At 44.2% G+C, this 27,648-nt stretch overlaps 1 protein-coding gene across 1 annotated transcript; it reads left to right on the forward strand.

Moving 5' to 3' along the window:
* The first annotated feature begins 609 nt into the window (after window positions 1–609).
* Window positions 610–27,485, forward strand: LOC144100478 (uncharacterized). Its single transcript, XM_077633423.1, has 5 exons — window positions 610–698; window positions 4,150–4,213; window positions 7,286–7,389; window positions 26,287–26,381; window positions 27,324–27,485. Exons 1-5 carry the CDS (start codon window positions 625–627, stop codon window positions 27,398–27,400), a joined length of 414 nt encoding a protein of 137 aa, XP_077489549.1. The 5' UTR covers window positions 610–624; the 3' UTR covers window positions 27,401–27,485.
* The last annotated feature ends 163 nt before the right edge of the window (window positions 27,486–27,648 follow it).

The following is a 27,648-nucleotide window of genomic DNA, read 5'->3' on the forward strand; positions in this document are numbered from 1 at the left end:
TTCTACCTCAATGTCCACAAAAGCACTGAATGAGAGGGAATATCAAAGTTAAGAAATATAGAAAAAAATAAACCATAATAACGGTACAACGGCGGTACAAGGCAAATACAGGAAAGGAACACAAAATTGATAGAAAACGGAGTTAAGATAACATTACATAGGAAAATAGAAAATGAAAACAAAGAACACAACGTTAATATGATACGGTTGTGTCATTTTTTTTGTCGGGGATCAACACCTTGTGTTCATTACATTATCCGTCAACTGTCTGTTGCGAAAGTGCTTTTTTAAGTGCACTTGCCTTTCCAGACGAATCAACTTGGATCATGAAAAATTCATCTTTAACATGTTTATCGGTTTCAAAATATTGGAACAAGATGATGCCAACAATTAATGTGGCTATGAACGCATTGTCTTCATCAGATTGCCGTTATCTGTGCGTATGTCATTTTGAAACAAAAAGAGTGAGGTTTGATGATGCATAAATTGTCACTCATCTCAGCTACAACTTTCTACAGGAACACTGTGGCGTCATTAAACCTGGGCTGCAGGCTGGATCTGAGGAAGATCGCACTGGAAGCCTGGAACACAGAGTACAAGCTGAAACGTCGCCCGGTACTCATCATGCGCATCAGGGAGCCCAGGACCACGGCTTTGGTCTTCGAAAATGGAAACATACTGTGCAGCGGAGCCGTAGAGTGAGATGAAATTACGCTTCATGCGTGTTTCTACATTGACGCCTGTATGTGCCACGCTCGGTGAAGTCACGACATCGTCGGCGGCACATTTTCCTTCTCGCGCACCCTTGAACACAACCGCTCCGCACCATGTCTGGTTACTGTCCATATCTACTCTAACGCTCCCTACAAAGAAAATTCTCTAGAGATTACGCATGCACTATTGCATAAAGACGACTCTCCTCCCTGCCCCCTCCCCCGCACAGTGTTACTCAACGCTAGAAATGGTAGAAGCATTTCGCAGAAACCTAGATATCATTCAAAATTGCTTTACTGGCTTTACTTCCAGTGAATTTTCTTCTATAGTATGCTTTTTGATTTTGCAATGCCCTTGGCTGAGGTGCCCAAGTGCATCTGTTGAAAATACAGTTCATAGTGCGGAACTCAAAGACTCGATTATTGATTGCTGGCACTAGAGAACATCTATGGATTATACGTATTGATTTAAATTAATGTACATTCGGTGACTTTTTATGTGTCTCTAATGATTTCAAGTTAGAGTGTTCGCGTGGACCCAAACTATAAAAATTGGCGGTGGTTTAGCTCTGGTTAAACCTGAAGTGACGTGATAGCTACAGCTGGCTGGGTGGAACTTGGTCAGTTGAATTGCAAAGTCAATCTTTCGCCACTTCATTTCGCTGGGCGTTCCTTCTTCACCTTTGCCCAACTTGACACGGCGCATGCGCACAGCTGTTGCAGCTCGGTTTCGCCGGCGTGCCGTGCTGCCAGCAGCAGCAGCTGCTCCGCACCACGCCGTTCGTCATGTGACCAACCGCGTTACGAACCATGTGATCAGCCATGGTGCCACGCCGCCGGCTGCTGCTCCGCACCACGTGACCAACCATGTAACAGCGTGGCGGCGCAGCCACAGGGTGTCGGTGCAGCCACGCTAAAGGCTCGAAATACTAGCGTAATGTGCATATAGCTACAATATCTGTGAGAGAATAACCCCGTCGGTAATTTTTTTCACCTCTTCATTGCCTAGGACGAGCCGGAAATGAGGCATGTTGAATGGCGCATTTCATATAGCAAAAACTCTTAATGTGTATCTTAGTGGACCTGCACATTCAAGAATCTAATTTCCGAGAATCAAAAACCAGTATTCTTAGGTATTTTGTATTCGCGGGATGCACACACGCACCACTGCTGCAATTCTAGCAGCAATGAGCTTTTTATGGCACGAATGCTTTCATGAGCCACATATATTTTCCAGCAAGAAAAAAATCACAGTGAGGAGGCTTTCAGGAAAACTTGTGAATAGAGTAAATAATATTCCTTATAGCTGCGAGCTTGGCAGCCTGGCTTCAACAATTTTCATGCTGACAGGTTTTCGCAGTGTAATAACTCAGTCCAGAAAAAGAAAAGAGCCATGTAAAAAAGACCGCAAAATAGTTTGCTGTTTTGTCGCTACCGCAAAATTTTGTTTTGTGGTATTTTTCTGTACTGTTGTACTTTTCATATAGTGATTCTGTTCACGCTATAAAAATTTCTGTCATTTGCAAAAGTTCTTGAGCAAAAACATTACAGCAAATTTCTTGTGATGACAAAACTTTTTCTGTTGTCTTTTTCAACTTCTCATACCACCTGACACCTTACTGGAGTGCGGCATGTTGCTGGACCTCATGATATGTTTTTCCTGATTGAAATACACACCTTATGGAAAACTAAAATGGTGGGCAGGCAGTGTGAATCAATTGTTTTGACGAACATGCATCTCAGAAAGAAAAAGCGATTTTAGAATCTCATTTTATTTAATGACAAGTCTCCTTATTTTTTGTCACTGTTTCCAACCATTGCGACTGTTTGTGAGGACTCGAAGAAATAGACTGATCAGCTTACTGTCCATTGCCCACAAGGTATTTACTAAGGTAATCGCAAATAGAATCAGGAGAACCTTAGACTTCGATCAACCAAGTGATCAGGCGGGATTTCGTAAAGGATACACGAAAATAGACCATTTCACGCTACCTGACAGGTGATAGAGAAATGCAAAGCGTATAATCAACCCCTATATGTAGTGTTCGTTGATTACGAGAAAGCATTTGACTGACTGTTAACCACAGGAGGCATCGTGGAATCAGGGTGTAGAAGAGCCTTATGTGAAAATACTGGAAGATATTTATAACAAATATGCAGCTGCTATAGTCCTTGATAAAGTCGGCAATAAAATTCCAATAAGAAAGGATGTCAGACAGGAAAACACGATCTCGCCAATGCTATTCACTTCCAGTTTACAGGAAGTTTTCCGAAGCCTGAACTGGGAATGCTGGTGTTAAGAATTAATGGAGAATACATAAGTAGTTTCTGATTCGCTGATGACATTGCCTTGTGTAGTCACTCAGGAGATGAGCTGCATAGCATGATCAATGAGTTAGACAGGCATAGCAGAATGGTGGGTCTAAAAATTAACATGCAGAGAACCAAATTTACGTTAAACAGTCTCACAAGGGATCAGGAGTTCACAATTGGTAGCGATGTGCTAGAACTGTTAAAGGGATATGCAGGCAGTGGCCGCCAATCAGGATCATGAGAGGGAAATAACTATAAGGGTAAGAATGGGGTGTAGAACATATCGCAGGTTATCTCAGATCATGAATGCCAGTTTACCAATATCCCTCAAGAAAAAGCGCACGACAGCTGTATCTTACTTGTACTCACCTACGAGGCAGAAGCATGGAGGCTAGCGAAAAGGGTTCAGCTTAAAGTTAAGTACAAGGCAGCAATCCATGGAAAGAAAAATGATAGGTGTAACATAAAGAGACCGGAAGTGGGCAGAATGGGTGACGGAACAAATGCGGGTTAATGACATCCTATTCGAAATTAAGGGGACAAAATGGGCTTGGGCAGGGCATGAAATGTGAAGGCAAGATAACCGCTGGTCTTTAAGGGTAACGGAGTAGATTCCAAGGTAAGGCAAGTGTAGCAGGGGCGGCAGAAAGACTGGTGGATGAGATTAAGAAGTTTGCGGGGATACGGTGGCAGCAGCTTTCAAATGGCAGGATTAATTGGAGATACATGGTAGAGGCCTCTTTGCCCTGCACTGGGCGTAGTCATGATGATGATGATGATGTTGAATGTTTTGCGCAGGAAGAGAAACAAATTGGCACTCTTGAAACATGAAGAGAAAACTTATTTGTTACTTGTTTCGCAGTGACGATCAGAGACTGAAAGCGTGAGTGTGGAATGCTGTGAAACACCGAGGCAGAATTCGAAAAACCTTCACGAGTGTCGTATAAAGGGGAAAAACTGCCTGAAAAGGCTGCAAACTAAACATTTTGGGATTAAGTACTGCTGTGTGTCATTATTTACAATGTGTTTGCATCAAACACTGGTATGGAATAGTTGTTTATGGCATGGTATTATGTGAAATTAACAGAGCCAAATGTGTCAATATATGCTTTTTACTTTGCAGTGAATTGAAGGCCAAGGTTGCTTCAAGGAAGTTTGCCCGAATCATACAGAAGCTGGGATTTGACGTAAGGAAATTTTCATTACAAGAAGTAGAATAATGAGCTTACTGGTATCTAACTAAACTAAAAGTGTGCCCACGCCTCTAAAAAAAAAAATCACCATCACAAAATACGCTATAGAAAAAGGTGCTGTCCGGGAACCTGTTTTGTGTAGAGAAATTGCTACACACAAGACACAGCGCTTTGTTGTTCTTTCTTATTCAAGTTATGTAACTCGAATAAGAATGGGGTGGAGTGTACTTGGCTGGTTCTCTCAGGTCACGAATGGTAGCTTATCAATATCCCTCAGAATAAGAGCATATAAGATCTGTGTCTCACCAGTACTGAACAAGAGCATATAAGAGCTGTGTCTCACCAGAACTCACCTATGGGGCAGAAACATATAGGCTGATGAAAAGGAGTCATCTTAAGAACAACCCAGTAAGCTATGGAGAGAAAAATGATTGGTGTAACATTAAAAGAGACAGGAACAGGGCAGAGTGGGTCAGGGATCAAGCAAGGACTTGACATGATAGTCGATATAAAGACAGAAGAAATGGTCTTGAGAGGGCATGTAATGTGAAGGCAAGATAACCGATGGTACTTGAGGGTAACGGACTGAATTCCAAGAGAAGCAAGCGTAGCAGGGGGTGGCAGAATGTAAGATGGGTGAATGAGGTTTATTAATTTACGGGGTTAAGGTGGCAGCAGCTGGTCCAGAACATATTTGGACAGAGAAAAAAAAGAATGTTGCCCACCCCGCACCTACGGCACAACGGGCTGAAGGTTCAGGACAGGGTGAATTGGAGACATATGAGAGAGGCCTTTGTACTGCAGTGGGTGCACTCAGGCTGCTGGTGATGATGATCTAACCTCCCTCCTCTAAAGGCCTGTAGCCCTTTGCAGATAGAAGTATACAGAGAGGTGAGCACACGTGGCCAATGGCACATGAGTAGGCAGTGTATGTATAGTACAATAGGAATAGCCGGCTCTATGTTGAAGAGTAAGAGCATTGATAGACCCTGGCAATGAGAGTGAATAAATTTGATGTGATATTGTCTCCAGTGCAAGCTGGCAAGCAACAAAAACACGACGCACCTAATCGCCTTCTGCCAACATGTCTTGTCGCACAGAGCTTGTTGGCATGGGTACCGAAGTGTAATGGGCACAGTTCGCAATTGAAGGGACGGTGAGGAGAAGTCCATGCAAATATTAGTCCAAGTATCAATTGATTCCTTGCCTCTTTCTGGGTACGTCGATGCTTTCCCGGCATCAAAAAACACTTTTATCGTGGGAAAAATTGGTTGTGAAAATCTTCCCGCTGGTCGATTCAAACTCGTGATGTCCTTCCCGAAAAGAATGGGTTGCCGCCGTTTTCAAGTGAATGAGCCATGTGACACAGCCTCCGGTATCTGCGCAAAAGAACTTGGGTCTATGAAATTGGCCACTAATGGGGAGACTTCTATATAATTTTTGCCTTTTTGCTATTCTATAGATACTCCGTGTCCTGTTAGAGCGCCGTTTTAATGATCAGAACCAGACAATATTCATAACAGGGCAACTTTCAATTTGTCCTCGTTGCGCCTTTAATTGGATAATAGTGTGTTGTGCAAACCTGACAGGTCTCTTCGGGAAGCAACCAGGCGCGCATTATGCCAACCATGACGCTTCTTTTTTCGAGTGATGCATCTAGCAGTAGAAATAAAGGCGCGAGACCATGGTTGCATTTTGCTTGACGGAAAACGCCATGGTCACGTAAAGGTACAGTCTTGGTCAAAAGTCTTAAGGCAGCTGCGTTCAGCTGTAGCTATGTTCAAAACACAAGTCAAGCAGGAAGCTTCTCTACCGCAAGAAGGAACCTTCTGCTAGCATTTCAAGGTCATTTGGTCTTTAAGTGTGCTGTAATGGCTCTGTTATGCGGCTGAAGCAAACAGCCTTTGGCCTTAAGAATTTTGACCAAGACTGTGCCTTTAGCATAGTGCGTACCGCTACCGCTTAATATACCACGCCCTTGCACAGGCGTTGATTGGGCTCGAAGCGATAGGTTTCGGGGCTCTATGAGAACGTGGTGCAATCTGCCGCCCCAAAGGCTGCATATGCGTATGCGCAGAGGCACGCGCTACACTAAAGGTATTTTATTCTTCCGTTTCACAACCGGTGATATACATAGTTTGTGCGGGCTCCTGATCATAGCACTTTAGTTGGCGGTGGCGCTGGTAGCGTCCGTTTTAAGGCGAAAGACTTTCTTGGCTCATGAGTGGCGTGGACAGAAGTTGTAGACGGAAGTTATCCGCACAAACTGTCACTCATAAGTTGTGTGGTAAATAAAACAAAAATATAAAAGTTGATTAAGCAACAGTTCTGAAGTGACGTATATATAATGAAATAATTCAGAAATAAAAAATAAAAAGTAAAAGTAAAAAATATAAAAACAAAAAGGATAAAAATTGCAGGATGCTTAAGCTTTGAAGTAGAATGACGTTGTGGGCTAGTTGGTTTATTGCAGAAAAAAGGTTAGTACTGCATGAATGAGACACGACAGGCGAACAGTGTTGTCGTTTTTGTTCCTGTTCTCCTGTCGTGTCTCATTCGCGTAGTACTAACCTTTTTGCTGCTTAAGCTTCGTCTTTAAGAGTGGGACGTGGCACTGTGTTGCAGTGTTGCCAAGGGCCCTGGCCACGAAATGCCATCGGCCCGTTCGGCGCGAGGCCTTGCCCGTTGAACAATTTAGGGAGAAGAAATGACGCCGGTCTCACTCGGTTGGGACACAAACCGCGCCACAAGGGAAGGAATATTTCCGACGGGCGGTGCCGACAACTACAGCTACTACTACTCTGACGCCGACGGCGTCTCGACCGAACGAGCCGCATGCGCTGTCGCGTAAAACAGAAAGTGAAAAATGAAAGGAGAATGAGAGGACAGGGAAAGGTTTTTGCATTTGCGCTCTTAAGCAGACTTGAGGGCAATCCCGTAATTGTTTGACACCAGACAAAACTTCAACATGAGTTTCACCGCCATATAAAGTATGAGAGAACTGTGGCAGTACCGTTGTGTATTTTGCTGTTGACCGGCGATCTATGCTTGTCGACAACATTGCAGGCCCATTTCCTCAACTTCAAGATTGCGACTATGGTGGCCACATGTGACATTGGATTTATGATACGTCTCGAAGGCCTCCTCCTGGCGACAAGAGGGCTCGCGAGGTACGATCTTTTGCTTTCTCTTACCTTGTCCTAAAATGCCATGAAAGCTATAAAAAGTACAGCATCTTATTGCAATGAGGAGCTTTTTAGGTGCTGTGTGTGTGTGAGCGTATCCATGCTGTTAATTTTATTCCATTAAAAGTTTTTTAGAATACAATTCTTAATGGAAATATTTTGGAGCAGAGCCTAACAATCAGATCCATTTCTATGGAGTGCAGCAAGCAGTTGTCAGTTTCTTATACGTCTCTGAGATGTCTGCAACCAAAACTTTTCTTAAACGCAGAGGTATTTCATGTCCGTGGATAGTCCAGTGTACAAAAATTAAGGGGACACTTAAACTGCGCCTTTAACGGTATGACGCGACAGCTTTAACAGTGGTTTCTGTTTAGACACAGTTACTCTTCTTTGTTCACATTCACACATTTATCACAGATAATGCAGTTTTCACATTCTTGTCTTAGAACTTTTCCACGTGGCATTGTGTTCATATACTCATATTTTAATTCGTATCTAACCAAGCTTCATGTCTCTAGTTCGTTCTAGTAATTACCATATTAAAAAGGTTCAAATTAAGTCAACACTACCACACATCACCCTTCGCTGTATCTCAGTCAAATCGACGGTCCAACGTGACAGTCTGTAGCATGGCTAGTGACCCAAGGGTCGTGTTTTCAAAAACTGAATGAAATTTGGATTTTTACTTTGCATAAAAAAAGTACTTCTAATTTACATTACAAGTCCTGTTTTCATTTAATTTCATTCCTGACATACACCCTTGATGTGAGTTTTCTGCAACACTAACAACGCGAGGCCTACCGGTGAACGGGGGCCTTAGTGCTATTATGTTAAAAATTCAGAGGATGGTTACGAGTATTGTAACGCAAATGGTCGAAAGTTATCGCCGAGAGATTGCTGTCTTGAAGCTGCAACAAGAACATCGGCTGCTGAGGCACAGTCACGGCAGAGAGGTTCTCAAGCCACAACCAGTCCCATACTGAGAAGCTGTAGCCGAGCAGGTTGTCCAGAATCTAATTCGTGAATGCCTCGTTAGAGCCTCGGTATTGACTACTGGCTTGGCTTGCCGATTCCGTCACCTCGCTTTTGACTCAGTCGGTGTGCTGAAAACTTGAACCCAAGAGTTCACTCAGGAGCTCCTCGATCTGGTCAATGATTCATTGGAAACATGGCTGCCGCACTCCTGGAAGATAGCGAAAATAATATTACTCTTAGAAGCTTCAACAAAAGGTTTTCATGTTGATAATATTTGTAGAATAGCTATAAAATCCAATTTGGTAAAGCTCATAGAAAGAATTCTGCACAGTCGCCTATCAGAGTGTTTCAGAAATCAACGCATTGAGCTCTGCTCAGAAGGGCTTTCATCGTGGAGGCTCAATATAGTCTGCCCATGTTGATTTAGAGAGCAGAATCCACCTTGCTATGCGGCAACAACGAAGTATCAGCGTTGTAGACGCTTCACACTGCTAGAACATAGGACAGTGTTGAACATTCTATCCTCCTCACCAAATTATCATTAATACACCCGCTGTTCTACATTTATGCATGTATCTGGGAATTTTTAACAGGACGGCAGTTCTTTTGCACTGACTGTTGCTACAACTCAGACACCTATGCCCAGACCATAGGTGTGCCACAAGGTTCAGTGCACTTATTTTTAGGGGTGTGCGAATATCAAATTCTTCGAATACGAATCGAATATCGAATAATCTAGGACAGACGCATTTAACCACTACAAAACATTTATTTGAGCATTCAAGAACATCACAGTTCAACTATCAATGAGTAAATGAACACAAAAGGTGTGTGCGGCTGCACAAAAAGCACCAAAGTCTAGAACAATATTATTAGAAGAGTAGAATTATCACAGAAAATGACTAGTACACAACACTGATTAAGGCTATCTTGCCATAAGCACAAAAGCACTTTGCTGGGATGAACATTAAAGGTTGTCGTGAAGGAAAACCAGCTGCTCCACATGGTCAGGCAGAAGTCTTTCCCTTCTAGCTGAAACGACTTCTCCAGCCACAGAAAATGCCCTCTCACTTGGCACTGAAGTGGCGGGTATTGCGAGGTACTTCGTGCACAGCTTTGACAGACTAGGGTACCTGAAAGAACCCACACTCCGCCACCAGTCGCATGGGTCACTGTCTCGTTTCAACAATGCCTCCTCTGAGTAAGCTGCAAACTCCCATCCTGCAGCAGAAACTGCTTCAGTTTCCACAGCATTCTTCACTAAATTGTCAAATGCATTCCAGACATTACAAGACTGCTGTGCACAGAGTTCTGGCCTCTGTTTCGTAGCTTCTGGGTCAGGAGCACACCGGGACAGATTTTGTAGCACTAAATCTTTTAGCCATATCATCTTTTCCTTGTCGGCTCTGAATACGGTGGATTTGAAGCGTGGGTCCAAAAACATGGCCAGGCATGCCTCCTTGTCCTCTGCATACAGGGGGAACCTTGATCTGATCGAGCATGCCAGGGCTGTATGAAATCCAGTAGTACCAGAGAAGTTTGCAAGATAATGCAGCATTCCAAAAATGAGTGGTATTTGAGCTGAAAGTGATGGATACGTATCTGTACTGGCGATAACAGTGGCTTTGAAGACTGGCTTGAGCGTTTCTACATATTCAGAAGCCTCTTTCCATTCCTGTGAACTGAGCCATCAATGCTGTTGTCTGAAGTGGCAAGGTCAACAGTGACTGCCTCCTTTAGTTCCAAGAGACGAGATAGCATTAGGTACTGGCTGTTCCATCTGGTTTCTACGTCTTGCACCAGACGGAGAGGATCTTTGCCTGTTTTTTTAGTATTCTAGCCTTTTTTGTGCCAATGAGCTGTGCTTATAGTGACCAACAATGTGTCTGGCCTTCTTGCACAGACGATCAATGGGCGGCGTACGAGATCTTGCGTCGTTAAGGGCTAGCTGCAGGGTGTGGGCGAAACACGATCGCTCAGTCCACGGGAGCCTCCTGACAGCGGCACGGATGTTGCGCCCATTACCTGTCACGATGTATTTTTCACAGTTGTCGGGTATCTCCCACTCGCTGCACATCTCGTCCAGCATAGCTGCGATGTTTTCAGCACGGTGACTGTCAGCCATATGACGCGTGTTAAGCGTGAACCGCTGTATTTGAAAATTAGGAGCTAGGAGATGGCAAGTGAAGCTTACGTAGCTTTCGTTCGCTCGCGATGTCCACATATCGCTGGTAAAGGCAACAGCTGCAGTTCCGCCTTCAAAAGCGTTGCTAAGCTCCATTTTCACCTTCTTCCGCGTATCGTCATACATGCGCGGAACAAGCACCCGCGAAAGTGTAGAGCGCGACGGTAGGCGATAGTTTGGAACAGCAGCTGCCAACAGCTCTTTAAACCCGCGGTCTTCAACGACGCTGTAGGGCTGCAAATCAAGCGCCACCATGGCAGCGACCTTGCTATTTAGTGCTTGCGTCATCTTTTGTGAAAGCGGCTCTGTCGGGCGCACAAAGTCGGCCATGGTCGGCTGATCTTTCTCCGGCACACCTGCAGCCATCTCTCGATACTCTTTCAGCTGGGCCGCATGCAGCTTCAAATGGTTGACATGCGGCGTTGTCGTACCTGAAGGCGTTCGAAGCACTTTGCTGCACGTGGTGCACTCCGCCGTCGACGGCGATGTCTTCACAAAGTATTTCCATACAGCGCTCTTTCCTTTTCGGTTTCCACATCCTTGGTTCGCCATGGCACGAATCAGAGTCGGACGCGCCGTCGCAGGTATAGCCACAAAGAAGCTCACCAGCACAATCAGCTACAGCATGGCCCGACGTTACGCATGGCTCTGAGCGCCGCCATGTTGCTATGTCGATGTCGATAGGACTTGCGAACCGAAACGAACGACGGTGCCCGCAGTAAAATATTCGGCTAAATACGAATATTCGCGTCGCATCGAATATTCGAAACAACACAAATACTTGGTTTTCGAATCGAATACGAATACTAAAAATATAGTATTCGGTTAATATTCGAAAATTTCGAATATTCGCACACCCCTACTTATTTTCAATATGTTGATGTGCGACAGTCCTGTACACCCTGACTTTACAGTTTATGCTTATCCAGATGACACAACCTTCTTTGCCTCAGCAACAGACATTCATGCCCTATATCTTTCTCACCAGGCTTACTTCAGTGCATTCGACGTTAGGCTGGATAAGATTAATTTGGTATTAAATGTGCACAAAAGTTGCGTGCTAGTTTTTCAGTCCAACATGCCTTTATATATCTTGTTACACTATCACTCGAACAAGAAATCACAGGTGGAACCTTTGATGTAGCTAGGCGTTACTTATGATGCTATACATATGGCGGCCCCACATCAAGACTAATGTTGAGAAACGTGAGCGTGCACTCTGTAGGCTGCTATGAACAAGTAATAAGAATTTGGCCTTGTAGTAAATGGCCAACGGTGTGAAAAAGTGATCTCTCTTTCCCCTCTTCTTTTTCTCTCTCCCTCCGTTCCACTTTCCACACATAGGGTAGCATACTGGGCGTAGCCTAGTTAACCTTTCTGCCCTTCCATTCATCATTCTCTCACTCTCTCTCTCTTGTCATGCGCCGGGAGACGCTTCTACTTTTACACATTCATCTATTTTGGAATTTGGCTGCGTACTCTTTGCTAGCACCCCTAAATATAAGCTTCATCCGTTGCTGCTGTCAGAAAGGCACGCACTACGCTTTTGCCTAGGTCGGCCTCACTCAGTTTCTACTGCAGTTCTGTACCTGGAGGCTCGTGTTCCCGACATTAACTCCCTTTCCCACCTTTTAACTGTCAGGACTTTTTGCAGGCATTTGAATCTGCTCCTGGTATGGCTACACCTATTTTTGTCTCCCACCCAGCCCTCTTTCTCACTCGCCATTGGCCAAGTTTCCACCTCCCTCAAGTTGTTTTTACTCAGAACCTTTTATCGAACATTGGTGTGGATCTCAATTTTGTATGCAGAGTTGTTTACGCAACGTCCCCTGTGGATATTGCTTTTGGTTTTATTTTCCCACCTAATGCGAAGCATCTGTCTGCCAGGCCGCTAACTGGTCTCCACTCTGATCACATTGAAAGTTTCCTACATCACATTGGGATTGGTACAGGTGCATCTGGAGTTGGCCAAAAGGCAGCAGTTGGTATTTCTGAAAATCTCTTTTTTAAAGGTTTTCAGTTCGTGTGCCGGAATACACGGCCATATTTCTTGCGGAGTTTATGGCTCTTGGGCTGGCTGCTTTGAAAATTCCCTCCAATGCTTCTGAGGTGATATTCCTCTCAGATTCTCTCTCTCTGTTTTGATGGCGCTGATGTCCACAGGGACACCAGCGCTTTAGCCACTCATAAGGTCTTTTATTCCCAGATGGGTGAAAGAGGTGCGCTTGGTTTGTATTCCAGGTCACTGCAGTATTTTTCAAAATGATGCAGCAGATTTCTTGGCAAAATCGGATCTGAATGGACTTGTTGCCTGTAGCATCCCTAATCTCACTCTGTTAGGAATGTCTCATATTCAGCGTTATCAGTATATAGCCACCACATGCAACGATCTCTTGCTCTTTACCGTTGACTGCCTACATATCATGTACCCGTAGAAGGCTAGCACGTGTAAATCCCGGCAGTGTGAGGTAGCGATGACTCTCATGCAGTGCATGATCCCCCGCTTAAATCTTTACGTAAGTAAATGCGGGTTCAGTCTTCCACAAACCTTTGCGTGACTTGTGGGGAGGTAGAAACATTGGAACATTTCCTACTCTGTTGCTGAAGGTTTACGCATCAGAGAAGGACCCATCAAGAAATTCCAATTACAAAGATGGGATTCACTTTGTCGGTCCTGCTTCTTCTCTCCTTCAGTGCGAGAGCCAGAGGTTTTGCATGGCATCAAGTTTGTGGATACCTCCACAATTACATAATAGCTACTGGTCGATTCCCTTGCTAATTTACTCCAAAATTTCCACATTTAAAAACTCTTTCAGTGATATTAATGTACTAAATTCTCTGATCTTGTCTCCCATTTTTTTATTTACACTTCAATTGATCTCTGACCTATTACTTAAAAAACAATAAATAGCTTGGCACCAGTTTGCCTTCTCTTGGCAATCTTCACTGATGAACCCTGGCATATCGCCATCGTGGGTATGTGCTGTCACTAGAGCAACAATAAGAACAGAGTCATCGTGCCTTAGTTGCATTTGTTTTTTCTTCTGCTGCCAGAGATTTTGAGTCTTCTCTGTTACGTCGCTTTCCTGCCATCTGCATGGGATGTGCATAAGGCTGGATTGTTTTAGTGGGCTAGGCATTTTTGGCCTGGACCTCAAATTTGCCAGGTCTCTAATTAGAGGCACTGAAGATGTTGCTTCCTCTATTTAATTTCAGCAAGGATGGTAAGAGACACTGTGGCAAGGCAGTGTGTGGGCGTGTTGGTTTGTTGGCCTCAAATAAAGATTGCACATACTCACTATGGGGGAGTGGCCAAGACACAGGCAGTGAATTGCTGGGAACAGGAGTGTTAAAGGAGCAAATAGAAGTAGTAACAGGGCATAGGGCGACAGATTGGATGCCGAAATTACGGGGACCTGTTAACTAGGAGATTGAAGACGGGACAATGCCTTTATGTGGAAGTTGGATGTTGTTGTTAGCCTTTCAAAAGATGGCCCATACCTTCACTGGGGGATCGGCCAAGAATCAGGAGGCAGAGGTTGCTAGTCACCTGTACGAGATAAAGGCAAAGGTAGAGCACGTGGGAAAGCAACACTGGTGAATTCTACCTCAACAAGGGCATATCCTGAGAAGGGACAGGAGTTTAAAATAAAAAAATAAAGAGGAATTAAAAAAAGAATAATGAAGTCAAAATGAAATAATGGACAGAAAAAAAATATTGTAACACTTGCCATGGCAGTCGATGACGCTAGCAAGAAATTTTGAACAGCGGTGCAAACAGATCTTAGGCTGAACACAAGCATGGTGGCACCAAATGGTAGCAAGAGCGGGCTGCTCAAACTAAGGCCAATATGCTGCAAAGGCTCCTCTAGCAACTATTTTCTCAAAGAAGTGACATGGCGACAACAGAGCCAAAAATAATACACAGAGGAGAGATAGCGCCAAACCAAACCTGTGTGGATACGGCAGCGCAGTCTCATCAGATATAAGGTGCCAAGATTGACAAACTTTTCTGCTCCAACAATATCTCAGGTGCTGATAATCCGCCGATGTTAAAAGTACTGTGTCTTGTGTGCTTAATAACGCACGTCGCCAAAACCTAGATGCTGTGATATAGGCTGTAGCTGGGAGGATAGGCAACACAGAGCCACTTAGGAAAGTCTTTGCGAGGTTATCACGTATTTCATTTACTGTCACACTGCTGCGACTTGAAGCCTCTATTAAATCAGCAAGGCTCGAATGTTAAGGAAGCAGGGATAGCATTTTTAAAGTGGGAGTGTCAACATGCGCTGCGAGAAACGAACAAAAAGATAAAGATAGGTAATGACTGCTGCTGTAGTAATTAGGGGTCTAGCTTCCGTAGAACAAGTGCTACTGCTAGAGACTGCTTGAAAGATAGGGGTGGAGTCCGGAAGGTGCAGAGAAGAGGACCAGTGTAAACGCAAACAGAATATTCCCACACCTGCCTTTTCACTGCATTGTGAGGCGCCACTTGCTATTGCAATATTTTTAGGTGGGGCCCGTAAATGATCTTCTAGTTCACTATTTAGAATACCGAGTGGTAAATGTTTTGCATTTTGGGGAAAATGTCATCGAAAAAACAATGTGGATAGAGGGCCCGCTGCTTAACACTGGAAGGATGTTATACATTTTTCACATCTAAAGGCCCAAATAGTCTTTGCACAAGCACAACCTGTGGGTATGAAAACGAAACCTGTGGGCACCAAAAAAGGAGGTCGGCTGGCAACAGAAATTGCTCTGCGAACAGTAGAACTGTGATTCATAGAATCATATGTAAGTCTTCACAGTTAGAAAGTGAAGTCGAGATAAGAGAGCAGGAATGCAGACGTCAAGGTACAGCACATTGGTAGCCAGAAATTTGTGGAGGCCAAGGCACATTCGAAGCGCTTCCCTCTCAGAAGGATGAGAGGATGAAGTTTGTATGTAGCTGAGCCTGCAAACAACACAGATCGGAATTCTAAGATGGGCCTGACGTATATTATGCAAATCATTAGTAGCGTATCTCTGCGCATGCTATAGCGGTGACAGCACAATCTAGGGAACATGCCCGCGGTACAAGCCCCTTTTACTGCGACATGGTCAATGTGGGGCCGCCAGGTGAGTTTCTCATCATAAATGACCCCTAGATGTTTTAGAGATGGAACCTGAGGTATTGGTTGTAATTGACATGTAAGAGAGCACTACAGGATCCTATAGAGAGAACATTTTAACTGTTAATGTTTAGCTGTTAACTGTTAACATTTAATTTCAAGTGAAAGCTGCCCAGACAGTGCTCAAGAGTGCTCAAATATGATTACAACTGATCATAGAGGGAATGCATATCAGGTGCAGCCACAAAAAACACAGTCTTCCGTATGGCTGCAAGTGCGAACGTGGCGAAGGAGAGAAATGGAGCTGGAGCTCAGCAGAACATTAAACAGCACAGGTGAAAGGACAGCTCCATGCGGTATGTCTCTCGTTTGTTTGTACTCCTCTGAATGAACACCATTATGGACGTAACAAAATTTGCTGCTATAGAGAAATGCAGATAACCATGCTACTAAATAATCTGGAAACTGAAGAGACTGCAAGCTATGTATTAGGATGGAGTGTTCTACACTGTCGTAAGTTTTGGAGATGGCTAGCGTAACAAAAGCAGCGTTCAGGCGTTCACCACGAGCAAAGCAAGTTCGGCTCTCAAGATCAGCATGTGCATTCCTTATCGAATATTGTAGCCGGAAACAGAGTTGACACGGGCTCAGAGTAGTTCTGTGGTCCATGAAGGGGCTGAAACCCGAATTAGTAACACCCTTTATATTAATTTTACTACGTTCCATGTTAACTAAATAGGCCTAATATTACCATAATCATAGCTTCCACTATGATGTTTAAGTAAAGGGATCACCTTGGCCAGCTTCCACTAGGAAGGTATCCAAGCATGTTTGATAGCACAGTTTACTAGGTATTACAAGCAGTCGGGAGACTCCGCAAAAAGAGTCTTGAGCATCTTTTAGTGACACCATCAGGACGGGGAGCAGCAGCTGGCAACCTCTTAACAACTTGTGAAAGCTCTGGTAGATTAACTTTAGAGACAATTATTTGGTGGAAATTGCACAAACATTTGTGGCAAAGGTAGTAGAGACAAGAACTGGTTTTACAGGACCGTGCAATAGATGACACATTCGTCAGCAAATAGGTGTATGTTAGAAGTGATGTTGGAGGGCAAATCATTTATATAATTAAGAAATAGAAGGGGGCCTGAAACAGATCCTAGCGGAATGCCAGGCAGAACAGGGCAAAGTGAGGATGATTGGGAATTAGTGTGAACGAATTGATAACGGTTCATTAAAAAAGCTCTTGTACACATAGGAGGTCTTGGAGGATGGTAATGTCGGACTGGTTGACTATTGGGCAATAGATGACACATTTGTCGGCAAATAGGTGTATGTTAGAAGTGATGTTAGAGGGCAAATCATTTATATAAATAAGAAATAGAAGGGGGCCTAAGACAGATCCTTGCGGTACGCCAAAAAGAAGAGCGCAAAGTGAGGACAAATGAGAATTAGTGTGAGCGAATTGATAACAATCCATTACGGAAGCACGGATCTAATCCAGAACCAAAGGATGAAGGTTTAGGCGTGAAAATATAAGAATGAGGGTTGCATGAGGGACTTTATCAAACGCTTTTTCAAAATGTATGAATATAGCATCCGTAGAAACCTTATGATCTAGACATGCATGTAAGTCATTAAGGAAGAGAGCAAGTTGTGTATCACAGGAACGACCTTTGTGGAAGCCATGTTGATTAGGATGAAAAAAATTGCAATGATAGAAACTTGGCTTTAAATGCTTTTCGTGCTTAAATATAAATGGTAAGCATTCACGGCGTATGTTTCGCAATATTCCCTGTTGCACCTCTGTGAGAGATGCAACAGGAAGTGAAGAGATACAGCGAAGATGATGTAACAAGCAAAATTGTGCAGCTGCCATGAGGCATCCGACGCCTGCACATTTGGGTCTGCAGTCATTCAGCCCAGACCACAGTGCACATGCCCACTCGTGGGCACTTCGAGTATATGTTCCCTGCAGAGCATGTATACTGGAAGCTTCCACTGCAGGTCAGGATCAGCAATTATGGATGTCGGCCTAGAAGCATAGTGGTTTTTCTTACGGGTCTCATTACTTTCCTGCTCTGATGCACAATGGGCTTTTATCCAAAACGAGGCAAACTAACCTGAACACAATCCGTGAAAAGCACATGTCTGTTAACGGCCCATACCGCAGTGCTATCCCAGTTTATATATGCTTTACATGTTAGAGCAACTTTATATCATGATGCATTTTGATTATAGTAGTAGAGCTGAAATCTGGGTCAGTTGGTACATGTTCAGGAAAAAAAAAACTAGTCAAAAGACAGAACACAACGAGGAGACGAGGTACACAGACGACGACTGGACTAACAACTGTACTTTATTGAGGGAAACTGTCTCACAGGAAACGGTGGCAAAGCTTGCGCAGCTCAGTCAAACAATCTTGCATCTAAAGATAAGCTGCGATCTTGCGCCATTGTTAAAGGAAGCTTAGTTGCTTCTGCATAAGGGTGATAGAAGGATTGCTTATACAATCATCCTCTTGCATACTAACAAGGAACGCTTCGAGAATTTCGCCCTCCACTTTTTCCTTGCCTCTATCAACAGTACTAACATTTGAAAAGAGCGGGTAGCAGCCGCATTCCCGGCAATGTCGAGGCAAGTTAGCGCCATCAGTAGGGGACAGAGAGTTGTGGTGCTTTCTCAATCTTTCATTAATACAGCGGCCTGTTCGGCCAATATATACTTTTTCACAGGTAAGCGGAATTCTGTATACCGCCACATTCTATACAACCACATTCTTCACGGAGTTGTAGACTACTTCACAGAAACCGAGTTTACACTTCTTCAGGCGGATTAAGAAGGCGTGGTTCTGGTTCTTCCCACGACCACGTTTGGGGAAAAGGCGTTGGCAGCCGTTGACAAGAACTTCAAGCCTGCGAAGCGCAATTAACCCCTCAAAATTGAAGTCTGCAACTGTGAGACTACATTGATAACCTGTCTCAAAGGGTGAAGAATAGCAAAGGGAATTGACTCTAGGTGCTTTTCTCTGCAAAAATGCACAAGGCTGAGTGAATTTGAGAGTCATTGTGACAGAGGCAGGCACTTGGCAGAAGTTAGTGGGCCAGTATTTGCAGCAACATCTACAGTCCACTACTGTTCAGGACCCTTACTGTGTTGCGAGCATGGCTGCAGTGACTGAAGTTCTCGACAAAGGCATCCCTGGAGCCAACAGTGCATTTTCAAATGACATTGAGGACTTGTTTTACGGCATCCTCCATGGCAATCTATTTGTTGCGATGCGTGAGCTGATTGAACAGCAGGACCAAGTTGCCTTTCGAAACGCATGCGGCACTTCTGTGGATACGTTCCTTGAGCTGTTAACAAGTTATCTTTCTTCCACCATTGTTCATTTTAAGGATGTTATGTACGTCAATAAAGCACAGTTGCAAGTCCATTCGTTGTGTGCGTGCCTCGTTGATTGCGTGCCTCGTTGTGTGCGTGCCTCGATGATTATGACATTCTTTACAAGTGGGTTAAATTTTCCTAAATGTTTGAAGCTGTAGAAAACACTTCAAAAACTTGCTGATTTCCGGAATAACTACTTCATCCATTGCACGAAGCACAGTTTCCACGCTTGAGAGCGAAGCCAACAACCAGCAATACTAACTCGTGTAGTGGTGGGTAATGCTGTACGATCAAAACACAACCTGAGTTCACTCTAGCACGACTCTATGTATTCATTGTGAAGCCTGATGGCTACAGGTTTCCACAATCATTAATGTGGCAGACCGAACACAAGAACCCTCAATAACCAGGTGTATCACCCATATGTTTTTAGATTCCTCGTGGAACATTCGTACAGGCTGTTTGTCGTGAAGGTGAGTTACTGTAGACATGATTCAACAGAAGGCGCTTTGTGGTACTGAGTAGTTGTTTTGACGTTCATGGATGGATGGATGGATAAGGCTGAACTCATTAAATCGGGCGATGCCTCAAGCCACCTATCCATGACAAGAAATTTTGCGCTTGCCTTGATTTTAGCCACCAATCAGATAACCTTCGCTTGGTTACTTCTAACCGGTTAAAATATACTTTCTCTTCACTGTCCTTAGACCCCAATGCCTTGGATAAACCAGCCCCGCTGCTCTCCACTGTAGGGTGAAGCCTTTATAGAAAAGTATCAAGTGTTCAGCCGTTTCCTCCTCCTCTCCGCACGCAACCCACAACGCGTCTATCTCGTGGTACTGACTCTATATGTCTCAGTCCGCAAAACTCACGTCCTGGCCTCAAACAACAAATAACTTCCCCTACAATTATCATAGATATTTTCTTTGACAATTTTCTGCTTAATGAAGCTGTATGCTCCATGTGGCGATTTTGTCAGCATCCCTGTTTTCCACATAGATCTCTCTGTTTCTTTAACCTTTTTCTTAACTGATAATTGCTGATTTGCCCCTCTACTGCTATCCAAATATTTTTTGTCACTTTTCTGGTTCGCTTTCTCCATTTCGTGTCAACATTCTTTATATACAGGTATCTGAAAACTTTCCTAGCCAACTGCTTTCCCCTATTTTTCTCAATCGCTCCTCATATGCTATCTTACTGCTAGCTTCTCTGCTCTCGAATGACGAGCATCCCATATCACCCTGTATTCCCTGATTTGGTGTATTGCCATGTGCTTCCAAGACCAGCCTCCCCATGCTGGGTTGTTTGATTTCTAACCTTGCTTGAACATCTCGTCCCATGCACTGGACCGCATTACCGAAAGCCAGGCTAGGAACCATCACCCCTTTCCAGATCCCTCTTACCACCTCGTACCTATTGTAATTCCACAGTTCCCTATTTTTCATGACAGCTGCAATCCTAGCAGCTTTATTCATTACGTATTTTTTATGCTCTGTCAGATACTCAGCACCGTTATTCATCCACACTCCAAGACACTTCTACACATCCACTTCTAGCGTGAACTCCTGTATTCTATGCTCGCCACCCTCATCATTAAATATAATGGCTGCAGATTTTTCCTTACTAAACTTAAAATCTATTCTATATTCCTCTGTACCACATATGTCTATCAACTTCTGCAAACCTTCCTTGTTGTCAGCCATTAGCACTATATCATCCGCGTTTATTAGTTCCGGTAATGATTGTTTATTCCATTCCCCTTGCTTGAAAAAAGAAAGGCTGAAGCCTAGTCCGCTCCTCTCTAGCTTGGTCTCTAACCCTTGCAGGTACAACATGAACAACAAAGGAGACAGAGGACATCCATGCCTAAGCCCCCGCTGTATTTCTATAGGCCCTGATACAATTTTCTCGATTTTATAAGCACTCTGTTCCCCTTATATATATCTTTTAAAAGATTATTTACTCGATCTTTCACATCCAATGTGCCTAGTATGTCCCACAAATACTCTTGAATAACGTTGTTGTAGGCTCCCCTAATATCCAGAAATGCTAGCGATATGGGCCTGTGTTCCTTTTCAGCAATCTCTGTACACTGCATCAATGAAAACTGATTGCCTTCCAACTCGTATGTTTCCGGAAGCTATTCTGTAGCTATCCTAGCACCCCGTTATTCTTCATCCAAGCTAGCAGTCTGTCGTTTATAATCTGCATCACCACTCTGTAAAACCACAGATGTCACTGTTATGGGACAGTAGTTACTTACGTCAGCTTTGTCCCCCTTTTCCTTATATATCATGTTCATTTTACTTAATCGCCATTCATCGGAGACTTTGCCATACACTATTATTTTATTCACTACCTGTACTAATATTTGCTTGGCTTTTGGTTCTAGCTTCTTTATTAACATAATCATAATAATATCTGGTCCTGTTGATGTGCCACTTGGAACCTTTTTCTCTGCCCTTTCCCACTCTCTTTGCTCAAATGAAGGAATTGCAGTAACTGGTCTATCCTCTTCCGATAAATTATGTGCAACATTTCTCAAAATGTTTGTCATTCTTGTTCCTATGTGTTTCATTGCTTAATTCCCTTCTAGTCGAAAACCTTGATCTGCAACAGTTAACCTTTTCTTTAGCCTAGTCTCATTACTCATTGCATTTAGATGTTTCCAGAATTTTTGAGCTGCTTCTCTATCCTTTTGATTTACTTTTGACATCCATTGGGCACCCTTTCTTCTAATTTTCTCATTAATCAAATAGGATGCTTACCTTCTACACTTTATGAAGGTACCCCATTTTCTGTCGGCTTCAACTTGTGGTTCCCCCCTCTACTTGGAATATCTGTTCCCTGGACGTTTCCTGACATTTATATATTGCCCTCTGGACCTCCTCATCGTACCAACCCTTGGATTTGCGCCTTTTTCCTTTTCGCTTTACTCGCACCTTAGCTAACTCTAGCTCAAGTAATCGAGTTAATTTGGTATATAAGTCCATTCTGTTTCATTATCCTCAAAAATTACTTTCTCAATTTGTTTGGATGCTCTTTCCAATTGCTTTTCTGAATAAAAATTCCCCTCTGATTGTTCATCTCGCTTCAGTCCTACATTGTTCTCTTCTGAAACTCAGCTTGATACGTTTGTGGTCACTACCTAGACTTCTGGAACCATGTTCATCTATGCTCATTACCTCTAATATAATATACATCCTCTATGACAGTGCATAACCAATCGTTCAGTGCAGACTCCTTGCCTCCCATGTTAAGGGCCATTCACACTTCTCGGTACTGTTGCACAGAACAAAATCATGCCTGTCACATATACCCAGCAGCATGCTTCCTGTCGAATCTGTGTACTCATCCAGGTCTTCTGTATGTGCGTTCATGCTGCCTATTCTAATTATATCGTCTTGTCTTCCTAGCTCAACAATATCGCTTGCAATACATTCTAATATTTTCCTGTTTTTCTCTTTGGAATTAGCTCCTGTACACAGGTATACAAAGCAAAGGAGTGTTTGCTCCTCTGCCACTTTTCCTTTTAGCCATATATGTTCCTTGCATGCCAGTTTAACCCTTTGAAAATTCATACTTTTATGAATGAATGCCCCAATTCCACTCCCTTTCTGCTGCCCTCTGTTCTATGGCAATATTCTCACGCGTAGTCTGGGTTACAGGGTGGTTGCTCCATGTCTCTAAGATGCGTTTCCACTAAACCATGTAACATTATTTCTTCATGCCTTAACGGTTCTTGTATTTCCTCCCATTTCACTATATTCCTGCCACCTTGCAGGTTAAAGAAACCCATATCTGAATTAACTTGGCCCTGGCGTTTGTGTCTATTTCTTCTCCTATGGTTCCATCGTCCTTTTGACCTTGGTTTTTCATTCTCTACACTGGTTCCCTCAGAGCTCTGGGTCCCCCCCCAAAAAGCTGTTGCCTGGCAACCTATCCTACTACCCACCCTGTTGCCAGTGGCAGCACCGTAGTGATTGCCATCCTGTGCAAAAAGGTAGGGGCTTGCCTCGTACACTTCCCTTTTAACTTTCAATACTTCGTATCCTAGTTGTCAACTCATTAACCTAATTACACGGTTAGCCTCAAAGACCCTCCTTTCCGCTTCGCTAGCCTGCCTCTGGACCTCTGGGATTGTGCATATTGTCACATGCACACTCTCAGAGGTCTCTCTAAGCCTACGGATCCCGACTTCTAACTGCTTCTCGATATTGCCGCGAACATTTGCAGTGTTTGTTCATTCTTCAAATCTGCCGCCACACAAATTTATCGCTTTTTTGTGACGCAAGACGTGACTAGGATTACCTCGATTGATCGCAGCCAGGCAGAGCCGATTCTACGTTTTTCTGGAATGTTCTAGTAACTTTGCATGCTTTATCTGGAAAGTTCGCCATCAGCTTTAAATTGAGCACGGCTGACGGCGGCGGGCATTCTGTTCGACGACAGCCAAGCACGCTTGTCGCTTCGCCGCCGCCAAGTGACTCAGTCCATTTTGGGCGCATCAGACCAATAAACAGTTTTCTTTTAGAAGACCTCTTTTGTCCGTCTTCATCGCTGCTTCGACTGCCGTCACCAATACGTGATATCTGGTGGAGGTGCTGGGTAGCCTTCTATATTCTGGACGCCCCCTTTCAAGTCGTGAAGCCAGCCCTCAGCGCTTCACACCCGAGGACGAGCCAGCCGACGTCTCCAGGGAGAGGAGCCTGAGTTTGGGACACTGCCCGACTGCACCAGACAGCGAAAAGACGCTGCTACGAGCACCGCAAGCTAGCCGAAGATGTCGACACCGATCATACTGCAGCAGCCACGGGTGCCGCCAACTTTCAATGGATCCCTAGGTGAAGACCCTGAAGAACGAACAAACACTGCAAATGTTCGTGGCTCCTCGCCTTCAGGATATCGGTGAGACCAGCATTTATAACGACAAGGTGTTCGCCATCCATGTTGCCCCCCACCACTTCCTGGGCTTTGGCCATTGCATCTACCATACACTTCCCTGATTGGGCCTCCACGTGCACCCGCCTTTCCGCCTTCACTGTCATCAAAACGCCTCCCTCAACCCTCGCCATGTTTGAGCCACCGACTACCAGAACTCTCCTGCGCTCTAACTGCTCGCTTCCTGACTGTGACTGTTGCCCTCCGGATCGCAGTAGCTGTCTCACCCGCAGCCGTACGCTACTGTCGCGAGTCTCCGTGCCCGTTTTTACCTGTCTTCCCCTCTCAATGCCTGCTTTGCTACAGCACTGTAGGATCGATGAGACTCGTCCCCCACCTGACACTGCTTCGAACCGGGGTGCCCTGCCGGCCGCGACCTGAGCGCTTCTAGCTGCTCTTCTAGCTAGGTGTGCTTTTCCCGCTCCTCCTTAAGCTCGCCGAAAATTCGCTCCAACAGGTCGGCATTAGCCTCCTCTCTCTTAAGCGACTCGGCGACTTGAGTTTCTAGCTTAATCCGTTCCTCTCGTTCTACCTTCAGGTTCCATTGGAGATTTTTAATCCTAGCTGCCCACTCCCCTTTCAACGTCCGAATGGCCTCCTCAAAACGCTTACATATCTTGCATGCTCAAAAACGTATTATCAACATCAACTAGCGGGAAGGCTGGTGCCACCGTCAGTGCAATTTTAACTCGATAGCATTAAGGAGCCCGTGTTCAGAAAAGCCTGTGTTAACGTTAACGTCGCATACCATTAGCGAGAAATCGACCAATAATGCTGACAGAAGGAACGAAGCTATACCGCCTAAGTGGAGCTGTGCGGCCTTATCGCTACGTCCACTGGATTGTGAGCAAACTGCCAACCGTTTCAGGTGGCAGTAAATTAATGATTGCTTGTGAGAGGTTGCTCGGGACCGGTGGCAGCACCTGTCATCACTGGTCAGTGGCGCATCGCTTAATCACGTAAAATATATGGCTATGCACAGCTCAGTGTCTAGTTGCGCAACAAGTGTCATATTCTTGGTGACAGGTGTTTACATCATTGTTTCAATGATTTCACCTATTGGCTTATATTTTCCGAGTTCTATATCTTATGAATCGTCTTCCGAGTTCTATATCTTATGAATACACAGCAAATCGTTGCTCCTTTCTCTTCCTGCTCAAGCGCTGTGCAGTTACTGCATGTATATAGCGGGATAAGCAGTGATCCAGCAAACTTAGTTATTCGTCCGTTCGAAATTACATGGTTCCTAGCACACGCACTCCCGAGAGAGAAAGAGAGAGTGTGAGAGAGGGAGTTTTCAGCTGCATTAGACAAGAAAACAAATGCAAATAATTATTCGCGGATATACTGTTGGATTTGCCGAACGAGCATGCGGTTCGATGATATTAGCCTAGGTTGACTAAATTCCTCTTGTATTTCAGTTAGCGTGCAAGATGTGGCAGAGATGGACATGGTTTTGTTTGTGTGGAAATCAGCCGTTCAAAATTCTTGCTTCCATTGTGTTTCACCCGATTGGCAGTGAAAGAGCCTTTGGGTGGTTAGATGATCGGATTGTTTTGTTGTGCCGAAATCTGCGTTCTTCTCTAAATAACGTTTTATTGCACTAAATCTCCACAACACTTTAATAAGAATAAGGGAATGGAAAGCGGTGTTGGTTTTGCATCTTCGTCATATTTTCAACAGGATAGAAAAATCGGCTACAGTGCTTAGCGTTTGTATGCTTTTCTGCGCGGTGGTGGGAAGACCATGATGAATGTGATTAGCGTCGAGGTATTGGCTGCTGTACTATTTATTGCACGATTAAATTTTGCTCGTGTCAGAAACAATTTCTTCATGAGACCTGTTTTACCATAGAATCATGTCGGCCAGACTGAGCGTTAAGTAACATAAGGTTATCAAACATTGTGGCTGACTGTGGCTGTGCTCAGCTCTCTAAATGCACTTAAATTTTAGCACCGGGACTGCGTAACCAGGATCATTTTCGAAGCACTCAGCATACTCAGGAATAGTTAGACAGGCGGATTAGGAGGGGTGAGTTTTTTTTTTTGCAAACAGTGCAGTGGCTTTTTAGAGGCTGAGGAAAGTTTTGTTTTTCTATGTGCCGTGCGCAAGTGTTTCAGTGGTTCCAACAAAGCTCTCGGAGTGCATAGAAGTCAGGATTTTCAATGAAATTGTGCTTGGTATCGAAATCTCTCTTCGTATTAGGCACTTTTCTTGTCCTCCTCTAAGCTTTGTCTTCGTCTTTGGGGCGGTTCAGCAATAGAGTGCGCTTTATCTTTTCAGTTACGAGCCTGAACTTTTTCCGGGACTGACATATCGCCCAGAGCATCCCCGCGTCACTGTTATAATATTTGCCTCCGGCAAAATAGTATTCACAGGTGAGGCCTCCTTCCTGTACTTTTTTGCTCTGCTTTATACCCTTGTGGTTCTGATCATATGCACGTTTGTAATTAGGGACCACTATTGAGGAAATAATGCATTATTCTGTATATCGAACAGTTAGGACATTGCTTTGAAAGTCCCGTGCAAAAATGTACCACTGTTTTGCACGCTTATCGAACTCGTGGCAAGTGGTGCTTCTCCTAATGGACCTTTTCTATCACCTCGCTTTCATGCGGTTAGGACAACCTAAGGAAGCCTAGTGGCTGTTTTTCCTGCTGAGCTTTGGTCTCCTGGTTGGCGAAGGTGTTGCTGGAATGAACTGTACCATTCTCGGAATGAAAATACTCTGTTTATCATTTACTGCTAAGAGGGTCAGACAACCTCCGACAGGCAATGGCTTGTTGCAAAGCACCATCTGCTGCGACTTCGACGTGCAGCAGTTTGGGTCAAGCAACGCCTAAGGAGCGGTGCACTTCCCGCATGCTGGTGGGCCGCTGTAAGAAATGCCTCACTAGTTTTGTGCAGTGTATTGCTGCTTGCATGTTAGAGATAAGCATGTTTTTTGCCGCTTTTATGCATCGAATTATCATATATCAATCTGTTTCACGATCTTTGAGTTCGATATACCGGAATTCAAGTGTAGTGATTGGACGTGTTCTTCGTGGAGCACATTTTCAAGACGGGGAAGTAAGGGTGCTTATATTATTTTGTAGAAGCTTTCATTATATGGCGACAAGTAAAGTTCAGAAAGCCGCAGGATAGTCGGCTCATTGCTTTAGGCGATTTTTGTGACACACATAGGTTTTAGCGAGAGCAGATAACGACATGGTGGCTATAGCAAAATATTGCATTGCATTGCGTGCGCACTTGCCAGCAACACTGAATCTAATTGCAGGCCGCAAGGTGATTACTGCTGACTAAACCTTGTTTTCATGCAGGCAGCACAACTAAGGATGCGATATACGAAGCATTCAGCGATATTTACCCACTGCTGAGGACTTGTCGCATTGATTGATGGTGCAGTGTCACGGCAGCTGAATGAAATCAATGGCATCCTGTATGTCACGTTTTTTGACGGAATGTCAAGTTTTGCGATTCACCCCGACCAGACGAGTTTGCGCGAAACTCTTCATTTCATCAGCTAATTTTTTGTGTGCTCAGTGTTCAACCTGTATGCATAATTTCCTTGTAATCTCGTTCATGTTCCATGTCATGATTGCTGCAAGTTGCAATAAAACATGTACTGTCGAATTTTAATAACTT

This window comes from Amblyomma americanum, chromosome 8 (genome assembly GCF_052857255.1).
Source record: "Amblyomma americanum isolate KBUSLIRL-KWMA chromosome 8, ASM5285725v1, whole genome shotgun sequence".
Classification (NCBI taxonomy): Eukaryota; Metazoa; Arthropoda; class Arachnida; order Ixodida; family Ixodidae; genus Amblyomma; species Amblyomma americanum.

Bases quoted from the DNA above. Each gene is read 5' to 3' on its own strand.
- LOC144100478 (XM_077633423.1), top strand. From the start codon at position 625: ATGCGCATCAGGGAGCCCAGGACCACGGCTTTGGTCTTCGAAAATGGA. The intron at 4,214-7,285 runs GTAAGGAAATTT...ACAACATTGCAG, and splicing joins TACAGAAGCTGGGATTTGAC to GCCCATTTCCTCAACTTCAA. The intron at 26,382-27,323 runs GTGAGGCCTCCT...GTTTTCATGCAG, and splicing joins CGGCAAAATAGTATTCACAG to GCAGCACAACTAAGGATGCG.